The sequence below is a fragment of the Orcinus orca genome, chromosome 4 (assembly GCF_937001465.1).
Source record: "Orcinus orca chromosome 4, mOrcOrc1.1, whole genome shotgun sequence".
Classification (NCBI taxonomy): Eukaryota; Metazoa; Chordata; class Mammalia; order Artiodactyla; family Delphinidae; genus Orcinus; species Orcinus orca.
In genome coordinates, this window is record NC_064562.1 from 28,762,441 (window position 1) to 28,788,796 (window position 26,356).

General features: G+C 41.9%; 1 protein-coding gene and 1 non-coding gene across 6 annotated transcripts in view; both read left to right on the forward strand.

Annotated features, from left to right (window-relative positions):
- ARHGAP10 (Rho GTPase activating protein 10) overlaps positions 1-26,356 on the forward strand; it is a 325,463-nt gene that overhangs the window by 78,755 nt on the left and 220,352 nt on the right. For all 5 annotated transcript variants that reach the window (XR_007476997.1, XM_033402919.2, XM_004263621.4 and 2 more), the window contains exons 2-3: positions 1,660-1,755; positions 1,829-1,890. Coding sequence is in view for 4 of the 5 variants with exons in the window: in XM_033402919.2 (XP_033258810.1) it covers positions 1,660-1,755; positions 1,829-1,890 (158 nt within the window). In the remaining variant the exon portion in view is untranslated. The remainder of the gene's footprint in view (positions 1-1,659; positions 1,756-1,828; positions 1,891-26,356) is intronic.
- On the forward strand, positions 7,898-7,970 carry TRNAA-UGC (transfer RNA alanine (anticodon UGC)). Its single transcript has one exon. It is a non-coding gene; the product is annotated as a tRNA-Ala (tRNA).

Below are 26,356 nucleotides of genomic sequence, written 5' to 3' on the forward strand. Positions count from 1 at the left end.
GCTGCAGAGTCCCACTGAAAAGAGAAGCTCCTACAAAGGAGGGGTGGAGAATTCAGACCGTGCTTGCAATCCATCACATTATACATTATGGTTTTGCTTTTCTTCTCTACTCCAAGGGTAAGAAATTACAATCCTGTATCATCTTCTAAAAGGTTTCTGGTTTAGCTTTGGAAGAATGAAGTTTCAAAAACTGTGACAGTGGAGGATGTTGATAATGGGGGAAGATATGCCTGTGTCCGGGCAGGGAGTCTAGGGGAAATCTCTGTACCTTGTGCCCAGCTTTGCTGTGAACCTAAAACTACTCCAAAATAGAGTCTGTTAAGAAAAAGTAAAACATGAAACCAGACCATGACAGCAGCTGAAAGAGCTGGTGAGCATGATTAGAAAGTTTAAGAAGTGAGAGGAAGCAGCTTGTCGAGGAGGGCATTGGGGAACCATTGTACTTAATGATTGGAGGTCAAGAGTTGGTTAAAAAAAAAACAAAAAACATTTTCCAATGTAAAAATAATTTTTTGCTTTCATTCCTTGTCTGTTAGCTATAATACATGACTAAGAAAGAGAAGATTGCTGCTCCTACTATCTTAGCAACTTATTCAAAACAGCCCTCAGCATTTATACTGTGTGGTTCGCTTTTGTTCATATTTATTTTTTTGCCTGAATACTCTTATCAGAAATTATGGATTGTGTTTTGTTCAACTTTTCAGTTTGCTTGACCTGAAGTTTTACTTTAACACGATCTGTCAGTATTCATTGTAGTGAGCCAGGATCCATACGGGGTGCAGGAGTTGGGAAGCAGCTTCTTTGAAAGTGCTTTAGACCAGAGGCAGAATTGTACCCTGGTGAGGGCATGGGTTTTGGACAGATGGCTCTGGAATAGATCAGACTTTTGCTGATGTAGTACCTGTGTGACTTTGTGCGAGTTATTTAACATCTCGGAGCTTTGGCATTCCATGGTTAAATAGAGACTCTCAAGAGTATTGAGTAAAGTTAAAAATACACCTATTCTCTAGCATGGTGCATGGCCCATAAAATAACTGTTAGCCTGTTGTAGAAGTTGGGTTTTCCACTATTTTCTATGACGACAATAAAAAGAAAGAAAAATGAGGACCTGTAGGTCTTTTGCAGAATGAATTCTTTCTGCCACTTAAACGTGGCCTTTGGTTTCTGTTCCTGCTGCTGTTTTCTATGAATACTCTTTGAATCCTCTGGATTTCTCTGGCTGGAGTTGAACCATCAGTTTAGGGCCTCTGGTTGGCTGACTTTGAGCTTTGAGACCCTTAATATTTGAAACCCTGGCAGCCAGCTGGATCTCATCCAGCCCTGGGAGATACTATCAAGTGTGTGTGCTCCTAATCATAGACGGAACTTTTGCGTCCGGGAAGTTCTGACCTGAGTGAGTAGAGAAAGGGAAAGTGCTTCCGGGAACAATATATATATTTCTCCCGCACCTGCTCCATCCCAGAGCATTAGCATAGAAGACAAGCCACCAGAGTGCGCCCGGGTGGGACGATGGGCCCCTTGGCCGAGGAGTTGGGTTGTGTCTCCTCACAGCTCACGTGGAGGAGAGCTCTACAGCTCTGCCATCTGAGGAAGAATCAGTTCCTGCTGAGCCTTGACCTGAAACAAGGACCCAAGTAATCACTCCATCTTTCTTTCCAGGTCTTTCGGCAGCCCAGCGGAAGTTTGCTCATTCACTCAGAGACTTCAAATTTGAGTTTATCGGCGATGCAGAGACTGACGATGAACGCTGCATAGGTGCGTAAAGACAGGGTTTTGGTTGGCTTTCCTTTGCTTTGACCATGAAATAATCATTCCTTTCTTCTTACAGATGCTTCGTTACGTGAATTTTCTAACTTTTTGAAGAATCTGGAAGAGCAGAGAGAAATTATGGTGAGTGGTGGGGTGTAAAATAACAAGTCCATCTTTAAGTGGGGTGGAAATCTGGGTAGCTGGTTCTGGTGGAAGTTTTGGTGCATTTGTCCATGGATGAATAGTGCACAGTAATGGAAAGATCCCCAGATGAGGTTTGGGGGCCTGGATTTCTAGTTCCCCAGGGGTGCCGACCATCCTGGATAAGTTGCTGGACCTCTAGACCAAGACCCTGTGTCTTCATCTGTAAAAGACTGTGTTGAAGTATATCAGTGCTTCCTAGATTTTTGTTAGCCCTGGAGCAGTCGCATTTAAATCGAGTCTCACGCAGAATCTTAATATGTTAAGAAGACAAAAGCAGAACATCTTATGGAGAGGACAGCAGGGCACAGTTGGAGCTTGCCTCAGTCTTCTGTGGATTTCTAGGCTGTGTGGAGAGGAAGAGAGCTCGAACCTGGAAGTCCTTAAAATCCCACTTTGCCTTGAGATACATGATCACAGTAGTAGTGAATAATAGCTCCCCTCTGTTGAGTGCTTTCCATGTGCCGGATGCTACGCTGAGTGCATTGAGTAGATGCTATTTAACATGAATTTTGAGGGTATTGAATAATATTTATCCACCTTTCTGAAAACTTTGTATTTCTCTCCTGATATTCATTCAACAAAGATTTACAGCAGACTCGCCATTGGATTATGACACACTATCTATTTTCACCAGTTTTTTCAGGTTTAAAAAAAAAAATGACCATCTGATTTTTCTATGTTCTCGAGAATGAGAACTACCTAGAATTATGTGGAAGTGTTCCTGTATGAGGGGGTTCAGATGTGGTGGTAATAATATTGAATATGGCAGCTAAGACAGTTAACCTTTACTCTGTGCCTGGTACTGGTCTAAGCTGTTTCCCTACGTTTAAGTCATTTAATTCTCACATCAGCCTTATGAAATAGACTCTGTGATTGACCCCTAACTGACCAATGAGGAAATGGAGGTGCAGCACCTTGCCCAGGATCGCATGGCAGCTAAGGGGTAGAGCCCGGTCAGGCCACAACCAGACATCCTGGACCACCTGCCAGCGTGGCCAGCTTCCTAGATGTTGCTGCAATCTGGCTGGTGGCTGGTGGGGATTTCTAGCTGGTAGAATTGGAGTAGGAGAAGAAGTAGGAGGAAAGCACTGATTTTTGACTGAAGCATGACAGAGACCTATGGCCTCTAAAAGCGCTAGTGTAATTCGCACTGCACCCTAAATTCTGAGATGATTTGTGCCTATTGTAACTACCGAAGCGGGCACGTGAAGGTACTGTGCTCCCACTAGGTTTTTTCTGGCACAGAGTGACATACATAACCCTTATTCACGTGTTCCTATAGTCACAGATCTTTCAAGCTCTTCAGAGCAGTCTAAATGTGAGAGTGGATAACTGCAGTGCCATGAAGCCACCCTTCTATTGCATGAAGTGGGTGCGGACGTGTGGGTGGTAGAAGTGCGCGTTCTTAGTTTATGTTCATAGTATCAACTTTCTGGTCTCAATCCTCCTTGATATTTAGTTGTATTTTCCTGGGACCCTGAGCATTCAGCAAATATGTATTTGATTTCCTTTTACGTTTCAGTTACTGTTTAGAATCTGAGCACACAGCCGCAAACAAAGCAAAGCCCCTCACGGAGGTCACATTTTGGAAAGGGGAGGTGATAAATGAACAAATGTATAACACATTGTCAAGTAGCAGTAAGTGCTACAAAATGAAATTGAGGGAATTCCATGGTGGTCCAGTGGTTAGGACTCTGGGCTTTCACTGCCGAGGGCTCAAGTTCAATCCCTGATCCAGGAGCTAAGAGCCCACAAGCCGTGTGGCGTGGCCAAAAAAAAAAAAAATGAAATTGAGAAGAGCAAGGAGCCAGGGCACCATTACATCTAGAGTGGCGAAGGAAGGAAGGCCTTTCCAGTGGAGAACTATGGAGGCATCCTGGTATCTGGGGGAAGAGAGTTTCAGGCAGTGTGGTGCTGGGGTTTAGCTCTGCAGAAACACAGAGTGATATTCTATAGTTGGCCCTCTGTATCCACGGATTCTGTATCTGCAGATCAAAAAATATTTGAAAAAAATTCCAGAAAGTTCCAAAAAGCAAAACTTGAATTTACCACATGCTGACAACTGTTTACCTAGCATTTACATTGTGTTCACAACTATTTACTTAGTATTTTCATTGTACAGGCATACCTTGTTTTGTGTTTTTTTAGTTTTTTAAAAATTATTTATTTTTGGCTGTCTTGGGTCTTCGTTGCTGCACGCGGGCTTTCTCTGGTTGCGGTGAGCAGGGGGCTACTCTTCGTTGCGGTCCGCGGGCTTCTCATTGCGGTGGCTTCTCTTGTTGCGGAGCATGGGCTTCAGTAGTTGTGGCTTGCGGACTCTAGAGTGCAGGCTCAGTAGCTGTGGCGCATGCGCTTAGTTGCTCCGCGCCATGTGGGATCTTCCCGGACCAGGGCTCGAACCCGTGTCCCCTGCATTGGCAGGCGGATTCTTAACCACTGCGCCACCAGGGAAGCCTCCATACCTTGTTTTATTGCACTTCACTTCATTGTGCTTCGCAGATGCTGTTTTTTTCATATATTGAAGGTTTGTGGCAACCTTGTGTCAAGCCAAGTCTTCAGGCACCATTTTTCCAATAGCATTTGCTCACTTTTTGTCTCTGTCATATTTTGGTAGTTCTTGTTATAGTTCAAACTTTGTCATTATTATTATTATATTTGTTATGGTGGTCTGTGATCGGTGATCTTTAACGGTACTATGGCAAAGAAATCACAACTCACTGAAGGCTCAGCTGATGGCTTGCATTTTTTAGCAATAAAGTATTTTTTTTAAATTAAGGTATGTACGTTGTTTTTTAAAGACATAATGCTATTATTGCATACTTAATGAATCATAGCACAGTGAAAACATAACTTGTATATACTGGGAAACCACAAAATACGTGTGACTCGCTTTACCAACATTCGCATTATTGCAGTGATCTGGAATTGAACCTGCAATATCTCTGAGGTCTGTCTGCCTGTATTACATATTGTAAATCATCTAGAGATGATTTAAAGTATATAGGAGGGTGTGCATAGGTTATACGCAAATACCATGCCATTTTATATAAGGGACTTAAGCATCCTTGGATTTTGGTGTCCATGGGGATCCTGGAACAGTCCCCACTGGATACTGAGGGACGACTGTATTTCCTTTTTTTGTTCCTTGAGATGAGTTGGCTGGAATGTGGTCTTAGCTCCAGGCTGTCTGATAAAGAAAGCATGGTTCTCAGAGCTCTTGTTAACTGACCTATTGATTTAATCTTCAGCTATGATGGGGGTTGATGGGGTCTCTGTCTTAGGCAGAATGAGGATGACAGGGCTGGGTTTCCAGTGCTGGGTAGAAGTAGGAGTAGGATGTTGTCTGTATAAGGCCACGAACCTCAGAAAGGAATGGGACAGCATGTTCCAACCCATTTGCGGGAATGGCAGTTCCTGCCGGATAGCAGGAATCTATCCAAAGGCAGAAAGCAGTGGAGGGCAGTTACTACCAACCACAGAATTAACAGGACGCCTAATGCTTTTTAAAAAATTATTAGCTTAACTTTTTTTTTTTTTTTTTTTTTTGCGGTACGCGGGCCTCTCACTGCTGTGGTCTCTCCCATTGCGGAGCACAGGCTCCGGACGCGCAGGGCTCAGCAGCCATGGCTCACGGGCCCAGCCGCTCCGCGGCATGTGGGATCCTCCCGGACTGGGGCACAAACCCGTGTCCCCTGCATCGGCAGGCGGACTCCCAACCACTGTGCCACCAGGGAAGCCCTAGTTTAACTTTTTAGTTTGGAAAATTTTGAGCATGCGCAAACAGAAAGGAAAATATAATTAAGCTACATGTGCTCAATATTCGCCTTTGATAACCATTGCCACACAACCAGCCTTGTTTCTCCTATACTCCTCACCACCCCACCGCCATTGTTTTGACAGAAAGCCCAGTATTACATCGTTTCATCCATAAATACTTCAGTGTATAACTCTCAAAGATAACTCTCTTTATGAACCAAAATATACTTGTCACACCTAAAAACAAATAATAATTCCTTGAGATTACAAAGAATTAGGCCATATTCATTTTTTCCCCTGATATTCATTTACATTTTGTTTCCTCCTCATGCCTGCGTCCTGTAACAGTCGGTTTGAATCTGGATCCAAATACGTTGCATTTGACTGATAAGTTTCTAAGTCCCATTTAATCTAGAGGTTTTTCTTTCTCGCTTTTCCCCTTGACAGGAATTCCTGGTACTCTTCCATTCATTTTAAAAAACCTTTAAAATAGCACTCTTCCTGAGTTATCATTGAGTTATAATAATAAAATGAATAATAACGAAAGTGAAAAAAAAAGGCATTTAACCCATATTGACGTTATTTGGGTGTTTCTGTCTAATCTTGGTAGTCAGTGACCACTTTTTTTTTAAACCATGAAAAGTGCGTGGCATCATTATGGCTACTTTTGGTTCATGAAATAGCTTTGAACACTTCGTAGACAACAAATCTTTGATGATTTCCTCGACACCAGCCTGAAACTTTTTTTTTGTGGCTGCATTGGGTCTTCGTTGCTGTGTGCGGGCTTTCTCTAGTTGCGGCGAGTGGGGGCTTCTCTTTGTTGCGGTGCTCGGGCTTCTCATTGTGGTGGCTTCTCTTTGTTGAGGAGAACAGGCTCTAGGCATGCGGGCTTCAGTAGTTGTGGCTCGTGGGCTCAGTAGTTGTGGCTCGTGGGCTCTAGAGCGCAGGCTCAGTAGTGGCACACAGGCTTAGTTGCTCCGTGGCATGTGGGATCTTCCCGGACCAGGGCTCGAACCCGTGTCCCCTGCATTGGCAGGCGGATTCTTAACCACTGCACCACCAGAGAAGTCCCCAGCCTGAAACTTTTGCATAAGAAAAGATAGCTTCCTCAAGAAGTATCCAGTGTGGCCCTGGAGAGTAACTGGTAAAAAGTGAATTAAAATATGTTATACTAAGTGCTGAACAAAAGTATAGGGTGTGGTTGCCTGGGGAGGGGAGCAGCTAAGCCTATGCTGGTTGGGAAAGGCTTTGTGAAAGAAGCAGTATTTGAACTGGAGCTTGTGGGGCAGAGACATGGCTTGTGGGGGGTGTTTGTATAGTTTAACAAGCTCATACCCACCAACACAGGGACAAGGAGATAAGGAAGGCCTTTCAGGAGCTAAAGTGGATGCCAGTGCTTTCTGAGAACTTTGAAAAACTCGTGTTTTCCTTAAAATTGCCACAGAGTAGCAGCATGTTAAAAGCCACATATTAAAAAAGGTATGCAAAATGATAGCTGTAAAACAGAAGTAGAAATATTCTAAGATTGGTTCTAAGAGTTTAACAGTCTTTATGGTCACTTAATCTTTAAAATTGGTTAGTCAGTGGGCACATGAAAAGATGCTCAACATCACTAATCATTAGAGAAATGCAAATCAAAACTACAGGAGGTACCACCTCACACTCGTCAGAATGACCATCTTTCAGAAGTTTACAAATAACAGATGCTGGAGAGGGTGTGGAGAAAAGGAATCCTCCTACACTGTTGGTGGGAATGTAAGTTGGTGCAGCCACTATGGAGAACAGTATGGAGGTTCCTCAGAAAAGTAGAGTTACCATATGATCCAGCAGTCCCCCTCCTGAGCATATATCCAGGCAAAACTATAATTCAAAAAGATACATGCACCCCTATATTCATAGCAGCACTATTTACAATAGCTGAGGCATGGAAGCAACCTATCCAGATGAATGGATAAAGAAGATGTGGTATATGTATGTGTACACACACACACACACACACACACACACACACACACACACACACACACACTGGAATATTACTCAGCCATAAAAAAGAATGAAATCATGCCATTTGCAGCAACATGGATGGAACGAGAGATTATCATACTAAGTGAAGTAAGTCAGAAAGAGAAAGACAAATACCATATGATATCACTTATATATGGAATCTAAAATATGACACGGGAATTCCCTGGTGGTCCAGTGGTTAGTACTCTGCACTTGCACTGCAAGGGGCACAGGTTCGATCCCTGGTTGGGGAACTAAGATCCTGCAAGCCACGCAAACAGAAACAGACTCACAGACAGAGAGAACAGAATTGTGGCTGCTGGGGCGGGTTGGGGGGATGGGGGAGGAATGGACCGGGAGTTTGGGGTTAGCAGATGCAAACTTTTATATATAGAATGGATAAACAACAAGGTCATACTGTACAGCACAGGGGACTGTATTCAGTTATCCTGGGATAAACCATTATGGAAAAGAATATAAAAAAGAATGTATACGTATATATAACTGAATCACTTTGCTGTACAGCAGCAATCAACAAAACGTTGTAAATCAACTCTACTTCAATTAAAAAAAGGTGATTAGTATTTCCCAAAGTCCTAAATTAAATGATGGTGCAGCATAATAATTAGACATTTATAATTAAGGCTGAGTCATTAAAATGTTAAAAGATATCTATAATCTGTGTTTCAGAAGGCAAAGATCAATGCCAGATATTTTTTCAAAAGCTTTCCATCTCCTGAATAAATGTTAAAATGTAGGACTTAGGGCTTTAAGGTATGAAGACATGAGTCTGGAAGCTCCACAGTCAGGAAGATGTGCTTGTTTGTTGGTTTTGAGCCACTGGGTGTATATGGTCACGTGCCTCCTCTCTACCTCAGTAGGCTAGATACACATGCATAGTTGAGCAAACACTGTGGCCAGCACTGTGCCAAGCGCCATCGAGACAAAGGCATCGTTCCTCCCCTTGAGTGGCGGGCTGTCTGCTGGGGAGATTGCTGAAAGCGTGCATTGTGGTAACAGTTATTGGGGAATTCGGGGAAGGCGCTTTGGAGACATCATTTCTGGTCTGAGTTGACACATCAGAGTTAGCCAGGGAAGGAAAGATGGAAGTGAAGCCCCAGTTTCACTTCCTTAAGGGAAAATGGATTGAATTTGAGAATGAAGGAGGACTATGTTTGCATATCACTGCCCTGCCGCGCCCCCCACTAGTGTCCAGCTCTGTAGCTATTCAAATGAAGTGTTGGAAAGTGGAGAGAAGGCCAGTCTGGGAAATCAGTGGTTCCCTCCATGCATGAAAGTCAAATTTCTTTGAATGGATGTGCTATGTCCTTGAAAAGGCCAATATTGCCTTTTTCAGGACAGTGTTTTCAAGCCAGTAGTTTTTCCTGATAATATTGCCAACCTAGAGGTGGAGAGCCGGGCACCGTTAGTGGCCAGGATGGCTGTGTCGCTTCCGTGCGTGTCCTCCAAGGAAAGTCCTGTGCGGTGTTTCCCTGCCAGAATTCCGGACATGGTTCTCCCTGGCGTGGCAGGACATGCTGTACTTATCTGAGGTGGGCAGCTGTCCAGGAATTTAAGGACTTTTAAAATAGTGCTGTCGTGTTCATGGTGTTCTTTTGAAAGCCCTTCATGTTGCATTTACTTCTCTGCATGCATCCTGTCATCCTGTCTTTCAGTTTTTGTCTGTTGCTGAAATGTGACTCTCAGCGTCTGAAGGTTCTGGCACATCAGGGCATTTGCGTGAGACCCCGCGGGGGAGGGAAGCTTGGGGGAGGAGGGGACGCCGGGAGAGAGAAGGGAGAGCTCGCTGCCCGATGGTGCACAAAAGGTGCTTGCTCCTCATCCAGAAGGGGCCGGGGGCGACTGAGCTGGCCAGCAGACATGGGGGGTGTCTTGTCCCGCAGCTGCATCCTTCTCTCCCTTGAGCAGGAAGACCCTGTGTGTACACAGACTTTATTTTTTGATGTGGACCATTTAAAAAAAAATAAATTTATTATTTACTTTTGGCTGTGTTGGATCTTTGTTGCTGCGCGCGGGCTTTCCCTAGTTGTGGTGGGCTACTCTTCGTTGGGGTGCGCGGGCCTCTCATTTCGGTGGCTTCTCTTGTTGTGGAGCACGGGCTCAGGCATGTGGGCCTCAGTAGTTGCAGCATGCGGGCTCAGTAGTTGTGGCACTTGGGCTTAGTTGCTCCGTGGCATGTGGGATCCTCCCGGACCAGAGATCGAACCCGTGTCCCCTGCATTGGCAGACAGATTCCCAACCACTGTGCCACCAGGGAAGCCCCATGTATACAGACTCTTTTGGCTTTTGAGACCTCTTTCTTTCTTTTTTTTTTTCCCCTTCCCCATGTTTTTCCCCACAACGGATTTCACTCTTGTGAAAACACTGGGCCAGGGAACACTTGCTGGGTGATTGGCCTTGAGCTTCCGTCTGGATAAAGAAGGCACTAAGCTTCTGAATCCTGAAGGCTTTTGTTAATACAGTAAGTCCCCTGCATATGAACCGAGTTCCGTTCTGAGAACCTGGTGGTTAAGTCTAACAAAGTTAGCCTAGGTACCCAACTAATATCATTGGCTATATAGTACTGTACTGTAATAGTAATTACAGTATTACTGTACTGTAATACTTCTCTTACAAATAATGCATAAAAAACAAACACAAAAAATAGAACATTTTTAGTCTTACAGTACAGTACCTTGGAAAGTACAGTAGTACAGTACAACAGCTGGCATACAGGGGCTGGCATCGAGTGAACAGGCAAGAGGAGTTACTGAGTGGAGGAGGAGAGGAGGTGGGAGAGGGTAGAGCTGAAGGATCCTCAGCAATAGGAGACGGAGGCCAAGCTGCAATTTCACTCATGCCTGACGTTGATGGAACGCACGTTCGCATCTTTGAAAGTTCGAAACTTGAAGATTCATATGTAGGGGACTAGATGCTTCCAGGCAAGACACGATGGGTGTTTCTTCAGCCCTCGTCTGATTTGCTTCACTCCTTTCTCATCATTCTTTCATTTTCTCAAGGATCTTACAGAGGCATTTGGTTAAGTGATTTCTATATCTTTTGGGAGTTTTGACACTGATTTTTGTTTCAAACTTTCTCTGACTCTTTTAAAATTTCAAAAGTCCTTCATGATGTTATTAAAATAATATTTGTTGGTTAACAATGAACTAAATATCTTTTATTTCTGGGGAGGAATTTTTATGATATTCTTTCTTTAGTACACCCTAGGGCAGTGGTTCTCAAAGCTGGGTCCCTGCACTAGTAGCAGTAGCATCACCTGGGAACTTGCTAGAAATGCACATTCTTGGGTCGCACCCCAGACCTACTGAATCGGGAACTCTGGGGTGGGGCCCATCAGGCTGTGTTTTAATAAGGCCTCCAGGTCATTGTGCAACCTGCTGACAGCAGAACCACTGGCCTAGGGTGCAAGTGAAATCTCCACCGGCTTTCGTCCTAGTCTTGTAGCTAGATCTGTCTGAACGTTGGAAACACGATGAATGGCTTTTTGACGACTTTATGCTTCCCAGGATGTTAAAGTAGTCTTCAAGACCCTAAGCTTTTACGTGTCGTTTCCAAAGAGTTTTGGACTATATTAGTTTATTATAAAGGAACAAGTTTCTGCTGTTCGGAATTTTAGCGTGCCTTAATTTGTGTTTAACATTGCTTACGAGTTTCTATAGTGTGATAAGTATCTAAGGTATTACATGCCATTGGAAAGATTGTGCCTTTAGTGTTTATCTAATATATGGTGTATCAAACCTACTTTAATCAGTTCTTTTACAGATAAAGTGACACATTTTTTTAATGCAGAATTCTCTTGGCAGTCACGTTCAGCTGGGAAAGAATATCCCTTGAACTTACAGAAACATTTCTCAGTTTAGTTTAAAAACTGTCAGTGTTCTACATTTTTTTTAAAACTTTTTTTATTTTTTGGCTGCATGCAGCTTGTGGGATCTTAGTTCCCTGACCAGGGATCAAACCTGGGCCCACAGCAGTGAACGCGTGGAGTCCTAACCACTGGACCAGCAGGGAATCCCCCCTGTCAGTGATGGAAATTCATGAAGAACTTTTCTCCTTGGAACTGACCTTTACAATTGGACAGCACTGTTTTTCTTGTACATTCATTACAATTCAGTCAGAGGCAGATGTCATTGTGAAACCTGTTCTTCAGGAATGCACCTTTTGAGATCTTTCTCTGACCTAGAATCCTCTAGAGGCCACAGTCAGGGCTAACTCAAATCTGACTTCTGTCATGAGTGCACGTGTCACGGGCAGGAGGCCTGGGCTCCTTGCTGACCATTTTCGTGTGTGGCCTTGCCTCCTGACTCAGCGTCTTTGCCATTGGTGACTCACTGTCATTTGTGCCCTCACAGCCTTGTCATCATCAGATGCTCCTTCCCTACTGAAACTTACGTTTCCTGTGTTTCAGCTCCTTGGGCTTGTTCTCTGCTTCTGCGGAATCAGCTCGCTCTTGCCATAAACTAGTCAATCCTGACGTGAAAGAGTAAAAAGCAGGTGTGGGTTCCTGCTATTTACTCCCCCACCTCCAACAGGGGGCGCCAGAATGTAACCAGTCCGCGCAGTCAGCTCTCTCATCCAGAGGACTGGTTCCCTTAGTGGGAATTAGTTCAGCTGAGTCCACAGTTTCATGAGGAAACTATTTTCATTCAGATCCTGTCGTGAAATACTCAAAGGTACGGCCTAGACTCCTAAAACAAAGAGCTGAGGGGGAACTTAGGGAAACTTAGATTTAACCCCTTCAATGAAAAAAAAAAGGGGGGGGGGAACAGGAACAGTGAGGTGGAGGGATTTGATTTACAGCACAAGTTAGTGACAGAGATGAAAAGAGCATCTTTCTCCTATCTCCTGGTCCTTGCCTTGAGCTCCTCGAGATTTAATACCCTCCCCTCCCCCTTCGAATATGGGTGAGGTGTATCCCCCAGGCAGCAGTCAGGAGGAAACGTGAATTTGGTTTTTAATTCTCCTGGCCTGTTTGGACAGCTGTAGCCCCTCACTGCTTCAGTCAGCAAACCACTTAAGGTCCGCTGAAGGAAGAAATTATGAACCCTGATGGTGGATGGGAGACCTGCCATTGAGACCTTCTGGATGGGTCGAGGAAGTACCAGTATTAGTACCTAAAGAGTGGGTGCCGGCATCTTGGAAGAAAATCCCAGACACCGTAGTATCTGGGATTTAAGGGAGCACCCCTTAAACGGTGCAGCTCCAAGATTCTTGATGGTACAGAGGAAGAAATGTGTGGGGAAAACCAGACATTGGTGACTGAGCTGAAAAGTGATTTGGAAGAGTTGGACTCTGAAAAAGCTTTAGAAATATCTGAAGTATATTTTGCTTATTGTCTTTTTAAAAAGTGTACACAAGAGGGATATGTGATAAAAATATATCTAACTGCCCAAAGAGCTTTTTCAGTAAATATAAAAGCTCTTAGAGTTAAGATAGTAAATGAAGATGTCGTCATCATTTTTTTTTAATAGTATGTAAAAATATGGAGTGTCTTAGTATTAGTGGCATGTTAGATTTAATGAATCGCAGTACTGCAGTGGTGATGGGAATTGTTAGAGGTCCAGGGGAGGACTAGTGGCCATGATAGTGTAGTGGAAAGAATATGGATTCTGGAAGCAGTGGCAGCCATGAGGCACCCCCAGATCTCCCGCTTCAGGGAGTGGAATCGACCATTGGGCCCAGCTGCTGTAAGGTTCCATCGCTGCTTTAGTGTGAAGGCCATGGGTCCAAGTCTGCCCCCAGCCAGTGAGTAAGCACAGCAGGGGTACTAAAGCAGTCTCATTCCTGGGGACTCTGGAGTCCTCTGACAGGCAGCCTTGGCTCGAGGAGTCCCTGATGGTCTGGTCAGACTTTTTCTAGAACTGCACTGCAGTCTAACATGCATCCACCCCACCTTCCTTCTCCCACCTTGTCTCCTTCCCCTGGGGCCAGACCTGCATTGCTTGCCTCTTCCAGCCTCCCCTGGCTCCCTCTCCCTTTTCTCTCATAGATGTTTCCCCTAATAAATTTCTTGTATTTCGAACCCTGTCTTGGCGTCTGCTTTTTAGAGGACCTGGTCTAATCCAGACATAGACTGTTCTGAAGGAGAGAGAACGTGTCCATACAGGAGACTCAACGTGGGCCTTCACGGTGACTGTTATCACCAGCAGCAGGAAATGTTGCATTGATCCAGAAATGCTGTTCTTTACACTATCTAAATTTGTGAGACAATCCCACTTCGTTCATAAAACAAATATGTTTGAATGCCCATTATGAGCTGGGCAGTGTTCTAGCACCTGAGGATACAGTGAGGACTTAGGCCCTTTTCCAGGATGAGGTGTTTAGCTCGTGGCTGCATAGCAGAATGAGCTATCAAGGGCCTTTCTGCCCCAGGCCCTCCCTTTTCCCTCTTGGCCACTCAAGGAGCCCAGGCCTCACAGGACTGGAGAGCTCGTCTCTTTGTTGTTGGTCAGAAGTGTAGGTGTTCTTTTCTTTTATAGTTGATTTACAATGTAGTGTTAGTTTCAGGTGTACAGCAGAGTGAATCAGTTATACATATATCCACTTTTTAAAATTCTTTTCCCATGTAGGCCATTATGGAGTATTGAATAGAGTTTGTCTCATATTTTCTCGATTCAGTAGTTCATTGCCTTCTTATTCATGAGGTTCCCTTTCTACCTGTGCCCCTGAGTAATACCATTCACCTCAGAAATTAAAATTTTCTTATTTAAAGCTACAAACCCACCCAATTTCCAGTTCTCTCATGATGCTTTTACAGCTTTCTGACAGCCTTATCTTTTACTCCAGTGGGGTTTTATTCCTTCTCATCATGTTCTGCCCAAGTGTTTATTTTGTCTAAAAAATACAAGCCAGGTCTTTATGTCCCTCAGGCACAGAGGGAATGAGGCTCGAGGTTAAATATCTGCACATCCTTTTTAGGTTAACTCACTCCTACTAAACCCAATAGCTTTTGTTTGAAGATTCTCGATTTTTCCTAAGTATGATTGAAAACAACGCCAAAAACCTTTACTGGTGGGGTCTGTTTGATTTAAATAATGAGTAAAATTGGTACTTTTTTTCGATTAATGTCCTTCAAAACCGATGCTCCCCTCTCCCCGCCACAAACGCTGAGATATTTGTAGAAGACAGGCATTAAGTGAACCTTAAAATTTTGTGATACAATGACCTAACATCTTTTTTGAGAGCTAGGTCATGGCCAAACCTCGAGGGAATTAATTCGGAGCAGAAGTTGTCAGACCGTGAGCTCAAATCCTCTTGTTTTGTTAGGTGTCAAGCTACTCAGAGTTTAGGATTGACAGTTGATAAAAGCTCGGGAGTTTTTATTCTTGGACTGTCTGAATGACAGCATAAGTGTGGTAAGTGAAGTCATGAATTTGGAATATATGTCAGTATTTTACAAATTATGGTTCCTAGGCTTTTCAGTGCAGTTGCCTTGGTCTGAAAGAATCAGACATCCAAGGAGCCATTTCATATTAATTGGCTCCTAATTTTCAGGTGTAAACTCTGCAGAATTAATGTGCAGTCCCTCTGCACCTGTGTGCTCTTTAGAGCTTTGTGTACAGGTTCATTAAGACGCTCTCCAGTTCTTGTCAGTTTGAGCTATTAGCACTATAAAATTTAATTTCATTTTTACATTAATTTTTTTTCTACCAGGAGGGATCAGCTTAGCCTGTGCTGTACTTAAAAATAAAATATCATCCAGGGATTTATTTATTTTGAAGTTAAAATTGCTTCTAGCATGATATACTCTTCTTTGTTTTACTTAATTGTGTTAAGTAGACAGAGAGCAGGTATTATCCTTCTTTATAGTTGAGAATATGCAGGCAACAAAAGAGAATTATTTTTCCTATGGTCTAAAAACAGAACTAGTTCGGACAAAGGCCAAGTGAGAAAATGTTGGTCTCCTATTTGTCTCTGCAGCAGGGTTCTTTTAGAAAAACCAATTGTGAAACTTTTTCATTTTTTGCCAACATTAGAGCCTTTTAAAAAAAAAGTGGGAGGACTCTATTCTTCGTTTAAATTTTCCCTTTAAGATTTGAGCCTAGATTAATGGGGGAAGGTATAGCACAGGGTGAGACTGGTTAGATGGAGAAAAAGGTAGCAAAGGATGCATGTGGATGGGGAGTAATCTCATTAATTAAAGTGAATTGGTTTAATCAGGAGAAAAATCTTGTTTAGGAATATTGAGAAAGTACTGAAATCAGTTTGACAAGATTGTTTAAGGTTCTGAAATTTAAAAAAATATTAATCTGGATTCTCAGTTGCATGGTCTGAACAGAAAGGGAGTTTATTAAAGAATATTAGGTAGCTTCCAGTATCTTTATCAGTTTTGGGAAACCGGGAATGATGCTGAGAGTTGCACTACAGAGCTGGGCTTGGAGAAGACAGTCACCACTGTTGCCACCAGGTGTGTAGAACAGTACAGTGTGCACCAGGCAACACCACTGCCCCTGGTGGTTGTTGGTAGAACTGCTGCATCTGGAAGGAATTGTTGCTACCACCCACCAGAATCTCTGTTCACTGTTTTTTAAGCACTAGCTTCCAAATCAAATTCTTGAGTGGGAAAATCTGATTAGTGGAACTCTGGCCAGGTGCCAGGACCTCATGAAAGATGGCAGGGAAAGCAAGTGTCTGTGATTTTCAGCTTTTATAGTAGAAGGTGGGTTTTGCCCTATTTGGGAGGAGAATTCCTCAAACATAGGAAAGGGTTTCAAGTACCAGGTAGCCCAAAAGGGCAGGTATACACTACCTATAATGTTTATGCCTGATAAAGGCATAAATAAGGCAACACCATTTTCCCATGAAAAGATTAAACAAAAAATTTTTGGATAGCTTGAACTTACACACTTTTAGGTATGCATTTATGTGTCTGCTAGATAATCAGATGTGTATTTTCATTATTTAGTTGATTAAATGTGTGTCTGTATTTAAAAATTAAATTATCAATGTATACTTTAGGAATATTTTCCCCATTTATTTCATGAAAAAGTTATTCCAACTCTTGACGACTTTGACATCAGTGTGTTTATCACGGACACATTCGGAATTTTTCAGCACAGCTTTCCTCGTGGCCACATCCGTCTGAGTTATTTGAGATACAGCCCCTTTTAAAATATCTTTCTGATGCTTTCATTGGAAATTTTATCTCAAGTCACAGGTACCCCCTTAGAGCACATTTGAACAGTCTCACTTAAAAAAAATTATCCCTGAGATGTATTTTTATGACTTTATTTTTAAAAAATTTACTTTGTTGAAGTCTAGTTGATTTACAACGTTGTATTAATTTCTGCTGTACAGCAACGTGATTCAGTTATACATATATGTACATTCATGACCTTCTTAATGCAACTACTTAGCTTGTTTTTTTAGAGCGGTTTTTATGATATTACTGACCACTTAAAAGTGGTCAGTAATATTACTGACTTATTTGAGGTCATCTCCTGAATGATAAATAAATCTCTTAAATTTCTTAGCTTCCCCTTGCGTTTGTAACCCAGACCTGTTTGTGAGCTCTAAGCAGCTGAAACTAGATGTGATTGGGGCCATTTTAGGCTAAGATTCCTCAAGCAATTCTTTGTTCATCAAAATGATGGGGAGTGCACTCCTTCAGGAGAGTATAAGAATTCTTATATAGGGCTAAGTCCCTTTTTTCCTAAGGGACAAGTTTGGGAAAAATATTCCTTATGTTCAGATATGTATGAGGGTTCCTTGACATCCTTTCTCAAGGTTCTGTTTCAAGGAAAAATAAGAAATATGTCTTTGCTGAACGGTTTCTTTGCTGCTGTTCTTGACGTTGGAATTGGAAAGTCGAGTTTTCGCTTCAGTCTAATGAAATGGGAAGTCTCTGGACGGTCATGGGAGAAAATTGTGGAAATTCTCCTTTGCTCTCAGATTATGCATTCCTTTGGGGTCAAGAACACATGGAATCCAGGCTTAAAATAACGAGGTCCATGGGGGAATGGACATAATTCGTTCTGTTTCGTTAGACTCAGTCTGTCCTCGTTAGTGCTGAGTGATTAGGAAGATTAGGAAGGCAGGATGTCGTGCTTCTGCTGGTTTATTCATTGTTTGACCTGGACTGAGACTTGAAAAAAATTACTAAAGATATCCTAGGATGCAGTTCTGCCTTTGTTGCCTTTTTACTGAATATGGGTTTCTGGTCCTAAGCTCCATTAGCATTAGAATGTATCAGCACATCAGAACTTAGCCTTTGATCTCCAACGTGAGGGAAATTTAAAGTACCGGCAGTGGCTTCTCCCCCCACCCCCGGTAGAGTCTGATTCTCTTCCGGTCAGCTAGTATTGTCAAGAGATTCTCAGCGTTGGCTTAAACTGTAGGGGTAGGTAAAGATATTACCCTATCTTTTCTTTCCTTTTTTAGACATTTAAGCTCTCATATCCAAATGTCTTACAAAAAGGGGTTTCAGACTCTACCAGTGGGAAAAAATGTAATCCTTCAGACTGTTATATAATAAGCTTGTTCTTTTACTTTGGATTGTGAAGTTTGGATGGATTCTGTGGTTTGCCATCATAAGGCAACATGGAAATGTAGTTTGCGTTTCTGCCTCTCCCAGCTCATGTGGAATCCCAGAATCAGAGAGATGGGTGGGACCTCAGGGGTTTCCTCGTCCAACTTCCTCTCAGTGCAGGAATCTGTGACTCTGTCTCTGGACACCCCTCACTTGCTTCTACTTGTTGATACAGAAGGAGCGGTGGGTGGGGAGGTGTCACATTACCTTGCTGGGTCCATTGTAATTTGTACTGAATTCCTCTTGATGGCGAACCCAAACCTGCTCTGTAGCTTCTCCTCGTTAGACCTGGTTTTGTCCTCTTCAAGCAAATCAAAATGATTTTTCCTTCTCTCATGTGGTACCCTTTTAAATATTTGAAGACAGCTTTCATCATTTTCCCTCTAAATGTTCTCTTCCTCCCAAGTCTCATTAAACACCTCTGATTTTTTTTTTTTTAAACCTGTTCCTTCTACACGTTTTTAGCCTTCTCATCTCACATTCCTGCTTTGCCTCAGTTAGAGACTGTCTCTCTTAAAATATGGTGACCATAGTGTCGAGATAGGTTCTGATTTTACAGGACACAGTTGTATGATTACCTTGTTTGGATTTGAACAATATATGTAACCTATATATGTGTTCATTATCTTCTAGGACAATTTAACTACTTTAGTTCATGCTGAACTTTCAGTTAACTCAAATTTTTAGGGGCTACGGCCCCTGTTAAAGTCCACTGTTAAATTCACATGAGCTGCTGTTAAGATACCTTTTACACTTGAGCATTTGCCTTTCAAGACTGAAACCTGGCTCATTGCTTATCTCAGGCAAATTCTGTGGTGCCACTTTTGCATCCTTTTTAGGTCGAGAGCTACTCGAGCTGTGATTCTCTCATGCAGCCTTCAACCTTCCCTCCCAACTGTTGGTGCCTTGCAAACGTACATTTAAAAAATATACAAACATATAAGAGTAAGAAGAATATCTTATGCTGTGATTCTCAAGAGAATTCTCTCAGGCAGGGTTGAGTCAACCATGGCCCATGGGCCAAACCCACCTCACCTATTTTATAAATGAAATTTTGATGGACCACAGCTATACTCATTGATACACTTATGTATGACTGCTTTTGTGCTGAAATCGCAGAGTTGAGTACTTGGAAACCGAGGCTGTATGACTCAAAGCCTACATTATTTACTACCTGGCCTTCTGTAGAAAAAGTTGGCTGACCCCTGTTCTAAGGTGAGACCAACTGATTCTTTAACAATGTTTTATGTTGATGTAGATACAAGACTATCCAAAACTCTTTCCAAGGCGCATTAGCACGGCTTTTATGGGAAAAAATATAGTTATATAGTCTTATATGTGTGGTTATAAAAAATCACATTCTAAATTTGCTTTCTCTCTAAATTATTTGATTGATTTTTAATGTGTTAGTATTTGAAAGCGCTTCTCCATACTATTACAGCGGCTGTCTCTTTCAGATTTGGAAACTTTCCCCACCAGAAATTGTCTTAGAGTCTTAGGTGCCGTCCCTAAAGTTGGTATGCATGTACCTCTGGGAAAGAAGAGTCACGTTTTGGCATTAGAAAACTTCCACGCACTTATTACTAGCTTCCATACACTTATTACTAGCACTTCTAGTAATATTATATAGCACTTCTGTGAACTTATAAAAGGAACTGAGAGATTTCATGGAATCTCTATTTTGAGAAAAAGAAGAAAGCCATCTTTGTTCAGTCTACATTGCCTTACTCTGAAGCATTTACCAGCTACTTCATGATTTTGTCCTTGAACAGAATGCCTAGGGTTCAATTCAGAAATGACATAATCAGACTTTCTTTAGGAAGGAAAATGATAATTTTAAATAAAAAATTAAAAAAAATTAAAACATTTTTTTAATTAAAGAATTGCATTAGAGTGGTGCCTGTCACTACTACTGTTTTCTTTGATTTGGAAACAGGCTTATTGACCTGCCAATGGTAAGGTGGAAACTCCTTATATATTTTGTCTACGCTAGTGCTAGCCCTTGAAGGTCAGACAAATATTGCATCAAATTCTCCAAGTGAAGGACAAATATAAAATTGCTAATGTGGAATCTTTGTGTCCTGGTCCTTTTGTGAATGACAGTGTTTACTCCAGGGTATGGAGTTTCAGGGTTTGAATTTTAAAAGGTCTTCGTGTTCCCATGTTGTTGATGCCCACATCTAGCCCCGACTGAGCATCTCCGGGTCCTGTTGTGACGGCCACTGGAGCCCATCGGATCTCGTCCACCTCCTCCGCTGCTTCCTGACTTCTTCAGGGGCTTTAGTGATGCTGAATTGCTGGTACTTCGTGCACTGGAAATGCTGTTTTCCCCTCTCTCATGGAGGGCCTTTGTTTTACTCTTATCCTTTGCCTGGAGAACTCCTGTACCGTGTTTCAGGCCCAGGTCTGCATTATCCCCTCAGGAAGTCTTCCCTCACCCAGGCAGCTTCCTGTTCTCACCCACACTGTGCACACCACATCATGTTACGCTGATGGGCTTACATCTCTCGGGCGTACTCTTAGCGCAGGTGAATCGAACTGCTCACCTTCTCCCTGCCTTGCTAGTCTCACAAAGCCCGATGGATGTCCTCCGAAACTCCTGTTCACCTCTCTCAAAGGGCCTTCAGCCCAGGAAGTGCTCTCCTCCCTGTTTGTAATGATTCCTTCTTTCATGCCCCGCTTTATTCAGACTTCTCACCACGCCTCATATCTTGAGAACTGACCTTGCCTTGTACTTCTCGGAAAAAATAACTATCTGGTAGCAACTTCTTCAGCTTCTGTTCATGAAACCTACAAACCCATTTGAATGGGCCGTTGCTTTCTCCTTGCTTCCTATTACAAGGGCAGGTGGGATCTCTACTCCTGTGACGGGTCAGCATTCCGTTTCCTCCCACGTTAGAGACTTTGAACCATCTTTTCTGGAGTCTTCGCATGGGCATGGAGATGTGCTGTCATCTTTTTTTTTTTTTTTTAACATCTTTATTGGAGTATAATTGCTTTACAGTGTTGTAATGTTGTGTGGGTTTAAGTACTGATCTTCTTAAAAAACAATCTGCCTTCACTTTACCTCGTGTTCTGTTTCAACCATTGTCTTCTTTTGATTCTGTCCTTCGTGGCCGTCCTTTTGAAGAAGGGTTGTTCCCACAAATGTCCTCACCCTTTATTTATAAACCAACTCCAGTCTGGCCCTTTCTCTCTCCTTTCCGTGGATATTGCTGAGATCTCATTCATTCTTTAATTTCTCTGCAGCTCACACAGTTAAACCCCTGTCTTGCTTCATCCAGCCTCCACGGACGATCAAATGTGGGTTTATTCAGGACCACTAGTAGGCTAGGTCCAGATGTGGATGCCTAGGAGATGATACTGGTGCTAAGGGAAGTGAGCTTTAAATTATTTTGAGATGTTGTGTGTCAGTTGGATCACCTTGAAAATGTATGGCAGAGCCTCTCATCTGCTTTCCCAGGTGGACCTTGGGGCATTCCATATTGTTTTGAGTCGTCAGGATTCCTGGCATGTGCTGCTGTGTCCCTGCTCTGCTCTTTGGTTTGCCCTTGTTGCAGGTCATGTGGCCTACAATATGAAGAGGATAAAATGATCGTATTTTGAAGATGATCCCTTTCCATTGACTAGTGATTGCTCTTAATTCTGTCTGTTGCCTCAACTCTTTGATACCTAAGTAACAAATTGTCAGGGCTGGAGTGAGTGAAGTCCGGTGGCCGGCCTGGGGAAGAGAGTTTAAGCAAGCTCTGGGCATCTCGAGTGTGGACAGGATCATTTTTTTCTGAGGATTCTGCATCTCACTGGATGAATGGTCTCTTTGGGAGAAACCCGTCCATAATGAAATGCTGCAAAGGAGCCTAGGGTTAAATGAAGAATCCTTTCCTGTTGTGAGTCACTTATTTTTTTCTGTAATTTTAAGCTTGGATTTTTGGGGGGCTTTTTTTGTAACAAGAGGGATGGCACATTGTTGTCAAGTGTTTTGAGGGTTGCTTTTCTATTCTGAATCCTTCTGGAGGTGGTGAGAACGCTACTACTCACTAGCACATTGTGGTTAAATGCATTCTCCTTCGGTAAATATTCCCTTCTATGTGCATTTTCAGCATTGTTTGTTGTAGATTCTTTTTTTTATTTTATTTTTATTAAAAAATTTTAAATCGAAGTATAGTTGATGTACAGTATTATGTAAGTTACAGGTGTGCAGTATAGTGATTCACAATTTTTTTAACATCTTTATTGGAGTATAATTGCTTTACCAATGGTGTGTTAGATTCTGTTTATAACAAAGTGCAGCAGCTATACATAAGCATATATCCCCATATCTCCTCCCTGTTGTGTCTCCCTCTCACCCTCCCTCTCCCACTCCTCTAGGTGGTCACAAAGCACCGAGCTGATCTCCCTGTGCTATATAGCTGCTTCCCACTAGCTATCTATTTTATATTTGGTAGCGTATATACGTCCATGCCTCTCTCTCACTACGTCCCAGCTTATGCTTCCCCCTACCCGTGTCCTCAACTCCATTCTCTATGTCTGTGTCTCTATTCCTGTCCTGCCCCTAGGTTCTTCAGAGCCTTTTTTTTTTTAAAATTCCATATATGTGTGTTAGCATACAGTATTTGTTTTTCTCTTTCTGACTTACTTCACTCTGTATGACAGACTCTAGGTCCATCCACCTCACTACAAATAACTCAATTTCGTTTCTTTTGATGGCTGAGTAATATTCCATTGTGTATATATACCACATTTTCTTTATCTGTTCATCTGTTGATGGACACTTAGGTTGCTTCCACGTCCTGGCTATTGTAAATAGAGCTGCAATGAACATTGCGGTACATGACTCTTTTCGAATTATGGTTTTCTCAGGGTATATGCCCAGTAGTGGGATTGCTGGGTCATATGGTAGTTCTATTTTTAGTTTTTTAAGGAACGTCTGTACTGTTCTCCATAGTGGCTGTATCAATTCACATTCCCACCAACTGTGTAAGAGTGTTCCGTTTTCTCCACACCCTCTCCAGCATTTATTATTTATAGATTTTTGATGATGGCCATTCTGATTGGTATGAGTAGATACCTCATTGTGGTTTTGATTTGCATTTCTCTAATGATTAGTGATGTTGAGCATCCTTTCATGTGTTTGTTGGCAATCTGTATATCTTCTTTGGAGAAATATGTATTTAGGTCTTCTGCCCATTTTTGGATTGTGTTGTTTGTTTTTTTAATATTGAGCTGCATGAGCTGCTTGTAAATTTTGGAGATTAATCCTTTGTCAGTTGCTTCATTTGAAAATATGTTCTCCCATTCTGAGGGTTGTCTCTTCGTCTTTTTATGGTTTCCTTTGCTGTGCAAAAGCTTTTAAATTTCATTAGGTCCCATTTGTTTATTTTTGTTTTTATTTCCATTTCTCTAAGAGGTGGGTCAAAAAGGATCTTGCTGTGATTTATGTCATAGAGTGTTGTGCCTATGTTTTCCTCTAAGAGTTTTATAGTGTCTGGCCTTACATTTAGGTCTTTAATCCATTTTGAGTTTACTTATTTATTTATTTATTATTTATTTATTTTTTTTGCAGTACACGGGCCTCTCACTGTTGTGGCCTCTCCCGTTGTGGAGCACAGGCTCTGGACGCGCAGGCTTAGCGGCCATGGCTCACAGGCCCAGCCGCTCTGCGGCACGCGGGATCCTCCCGGACCGGGGCATGAACCTGTGTCCCCCGCATTGGCAGGTGGACTCCCAACCACTGTGCCACCATGGAAGCCCCATTTTGAGTTTATTTTTGTGTATGGTATTAGGGAGTGTTCTAATTTCATTCTTTTACCTGTCCAGTTTTCCCAGCACCACTTATTGAAGAGGCTGTCTTTTCTCCATTGTATATTCTTGCCTCCTTTATCAAAAATAAGGTGACCATATGTGTGTGGGTTTATCTCTGGCTTTCTCTCCTGTTCCATTGATCTATATTTCTGTTTTTCTGCCAGCACCGTACTGCCTTGGTTACTGTAGCTTTGTAATATTGTCTGAAGTCTCAGAGCCTGATTCCTCCAGCTCCGTTTTTCTTTCTCAAGATTGCTTTGGCTATTCGGGGTCTTTTGTGTTCCATACAAATTGTGAACATTTTTGTTCTAGTTCTGTGAAAAATGCCATTGGTTGTTTGAGAGGGATTGCATTGAATCTGTAGATTGCTTTGGGTAGTAGAGTCATTTTCACAATGTTGATTCTTCCAATCCAAGAACATAGTGTATCTCGTCAACTGTTTGTATCATCTTTATTTTCTTTCATCAGTGTCTTATAGTTTTCTGCATACAGGTCTTTTTTCTCCGTAGGTACGTTCATTCCTAGGTATTTTATTCTTTTTGTTGCAATGGTACATGGGAGTGTTTCCTTAATTTCTATTTCAGATGTTTCATCATTAGTGTATAGGAATGCAAGAGATTTCTGTGCATTAATTTTGTATCCTGCTACCCTACCAAATTCATTGATTAGCTCTAGTAGTTTTCTGGTAGCATCTTTAGGATTCTCTGTGTATAGCATCATGTCATCTGCAAACAGTGACAGCTTTACTTCTTCTTTTCCAATTTGGATTCCTTTTATTTCTTTTTCTTCTCTGATTGCTGTGGCTAAAACTTCCAAAATTATGTTGAATACTAAGTGGCGAGAATGGGCAACCTTGTCTTGTTCCTGATCTTAGAGGAAATGATTTCAGTTTTTCACCACTGAGGACGATGTTGGCTGTGGGTTTGTCATATATGGCCTTTATTATGTTGAGGTAAGTTCCCTCTATGCCCACTTTCCAGAGAGTTTTTATCATAAATGCGTGTTGAATTTTGTCGAAAGCTTTTTCTTCATCTATTGAGATGATCATATGGTTTTTATCCTTCAGTTTTTAATATGGTGTATCACATTGATTGATTTGGGTATATTGAAGAATCCTTGCATTCCTGGGATAAACCCCACTTGATCATGGTGTATGATCCTTTTAATGTGCTGCTGTATTCTGTTTGCTAGTATTTTGTTGAGGATTTTTGCATCTATGTTTATCAGTGATATTGGCCTATAGTGTTCTTTCTTTGTGACATCTTTGTTTGGATTTGGTATCAGCGTGATGGTCGCCTTGTAGAATGAGTTTGGGAGTGTTCCTCCCCCTGCTATATTTTGGAAGAGTTTGAGAAGCATAGGTGGTAGCTCTTCTCTAAATGTTTGAAAGAATTCGCCTGTGAAGCCATCTGGTTCTGGGCTTTTGTTTTTTGGAAGATTTGTATTCACAGCCTCATTTTCAGTGCTTGTGATTGGTCTGTTTATATTTTCTATTTCTTCCTGGTTCAGTGTCGGAAGGTTGTGCTTTTTAAGAATTTGTCCATTTCTTCCAGATTGTCCATTTTATTGGTAGATAGCTGCTTGTAGTAATCTCTCATGATCCTTTGTATTTCTGAAGTGTCAGTTGTTATTTCTCCTTTTTCATTTCTAATTCTATTGATTTAAGTCTTCTCCCTTTTTTTCATGATGAGTCTGGCTAATGGATTATCAGTTTTGTTTATCTTCTCAGCTTTTAGTTTTATTGATCTTTGCTATTGTCTCCTTCATTTGTTTTTCATTTATTTCTGATCTGATCTTTATGATTTCTTTCGTTCTGCTACCTTTGGTGTTTTTTTTTTGTTCTTCTTTCTCTAATTGCTTTAGGTATAAAGTTAGGTTGTTTATTTGAGATTTTCTCGTTTCTTGAGGTAGGATTGTATTGCTATAAACTTCCCTCTTAGAACTGCTTTTGCTACATCCCATAAGTTTTGGGTTGTCATGTTTTCATTGTCATTTGTTTCTAGGTATTTTTTGATTTCCTCTTTGATTTCTTTAGTAATCTCTTGGTTATTTAGTAGTGTGTTGTTTAGCCTCCATGTGTTTGTAGTTTTTGCAGATTTTTTTTCCTGTAGTTGATATCTAGTCTCATAGTGTTGTGGTCAGAAAAGATACTTGATACGATTTCAATTTTCTTAAATTTACCAAGGCTTGATTTGTGACCCAAGATATGGTCTATCCTGGAGAATGTCCCATGAGCACTTGAGAAGAAAGTGTATTCTGTTGTTTTTGGATGGAATGTCCTATAAATAT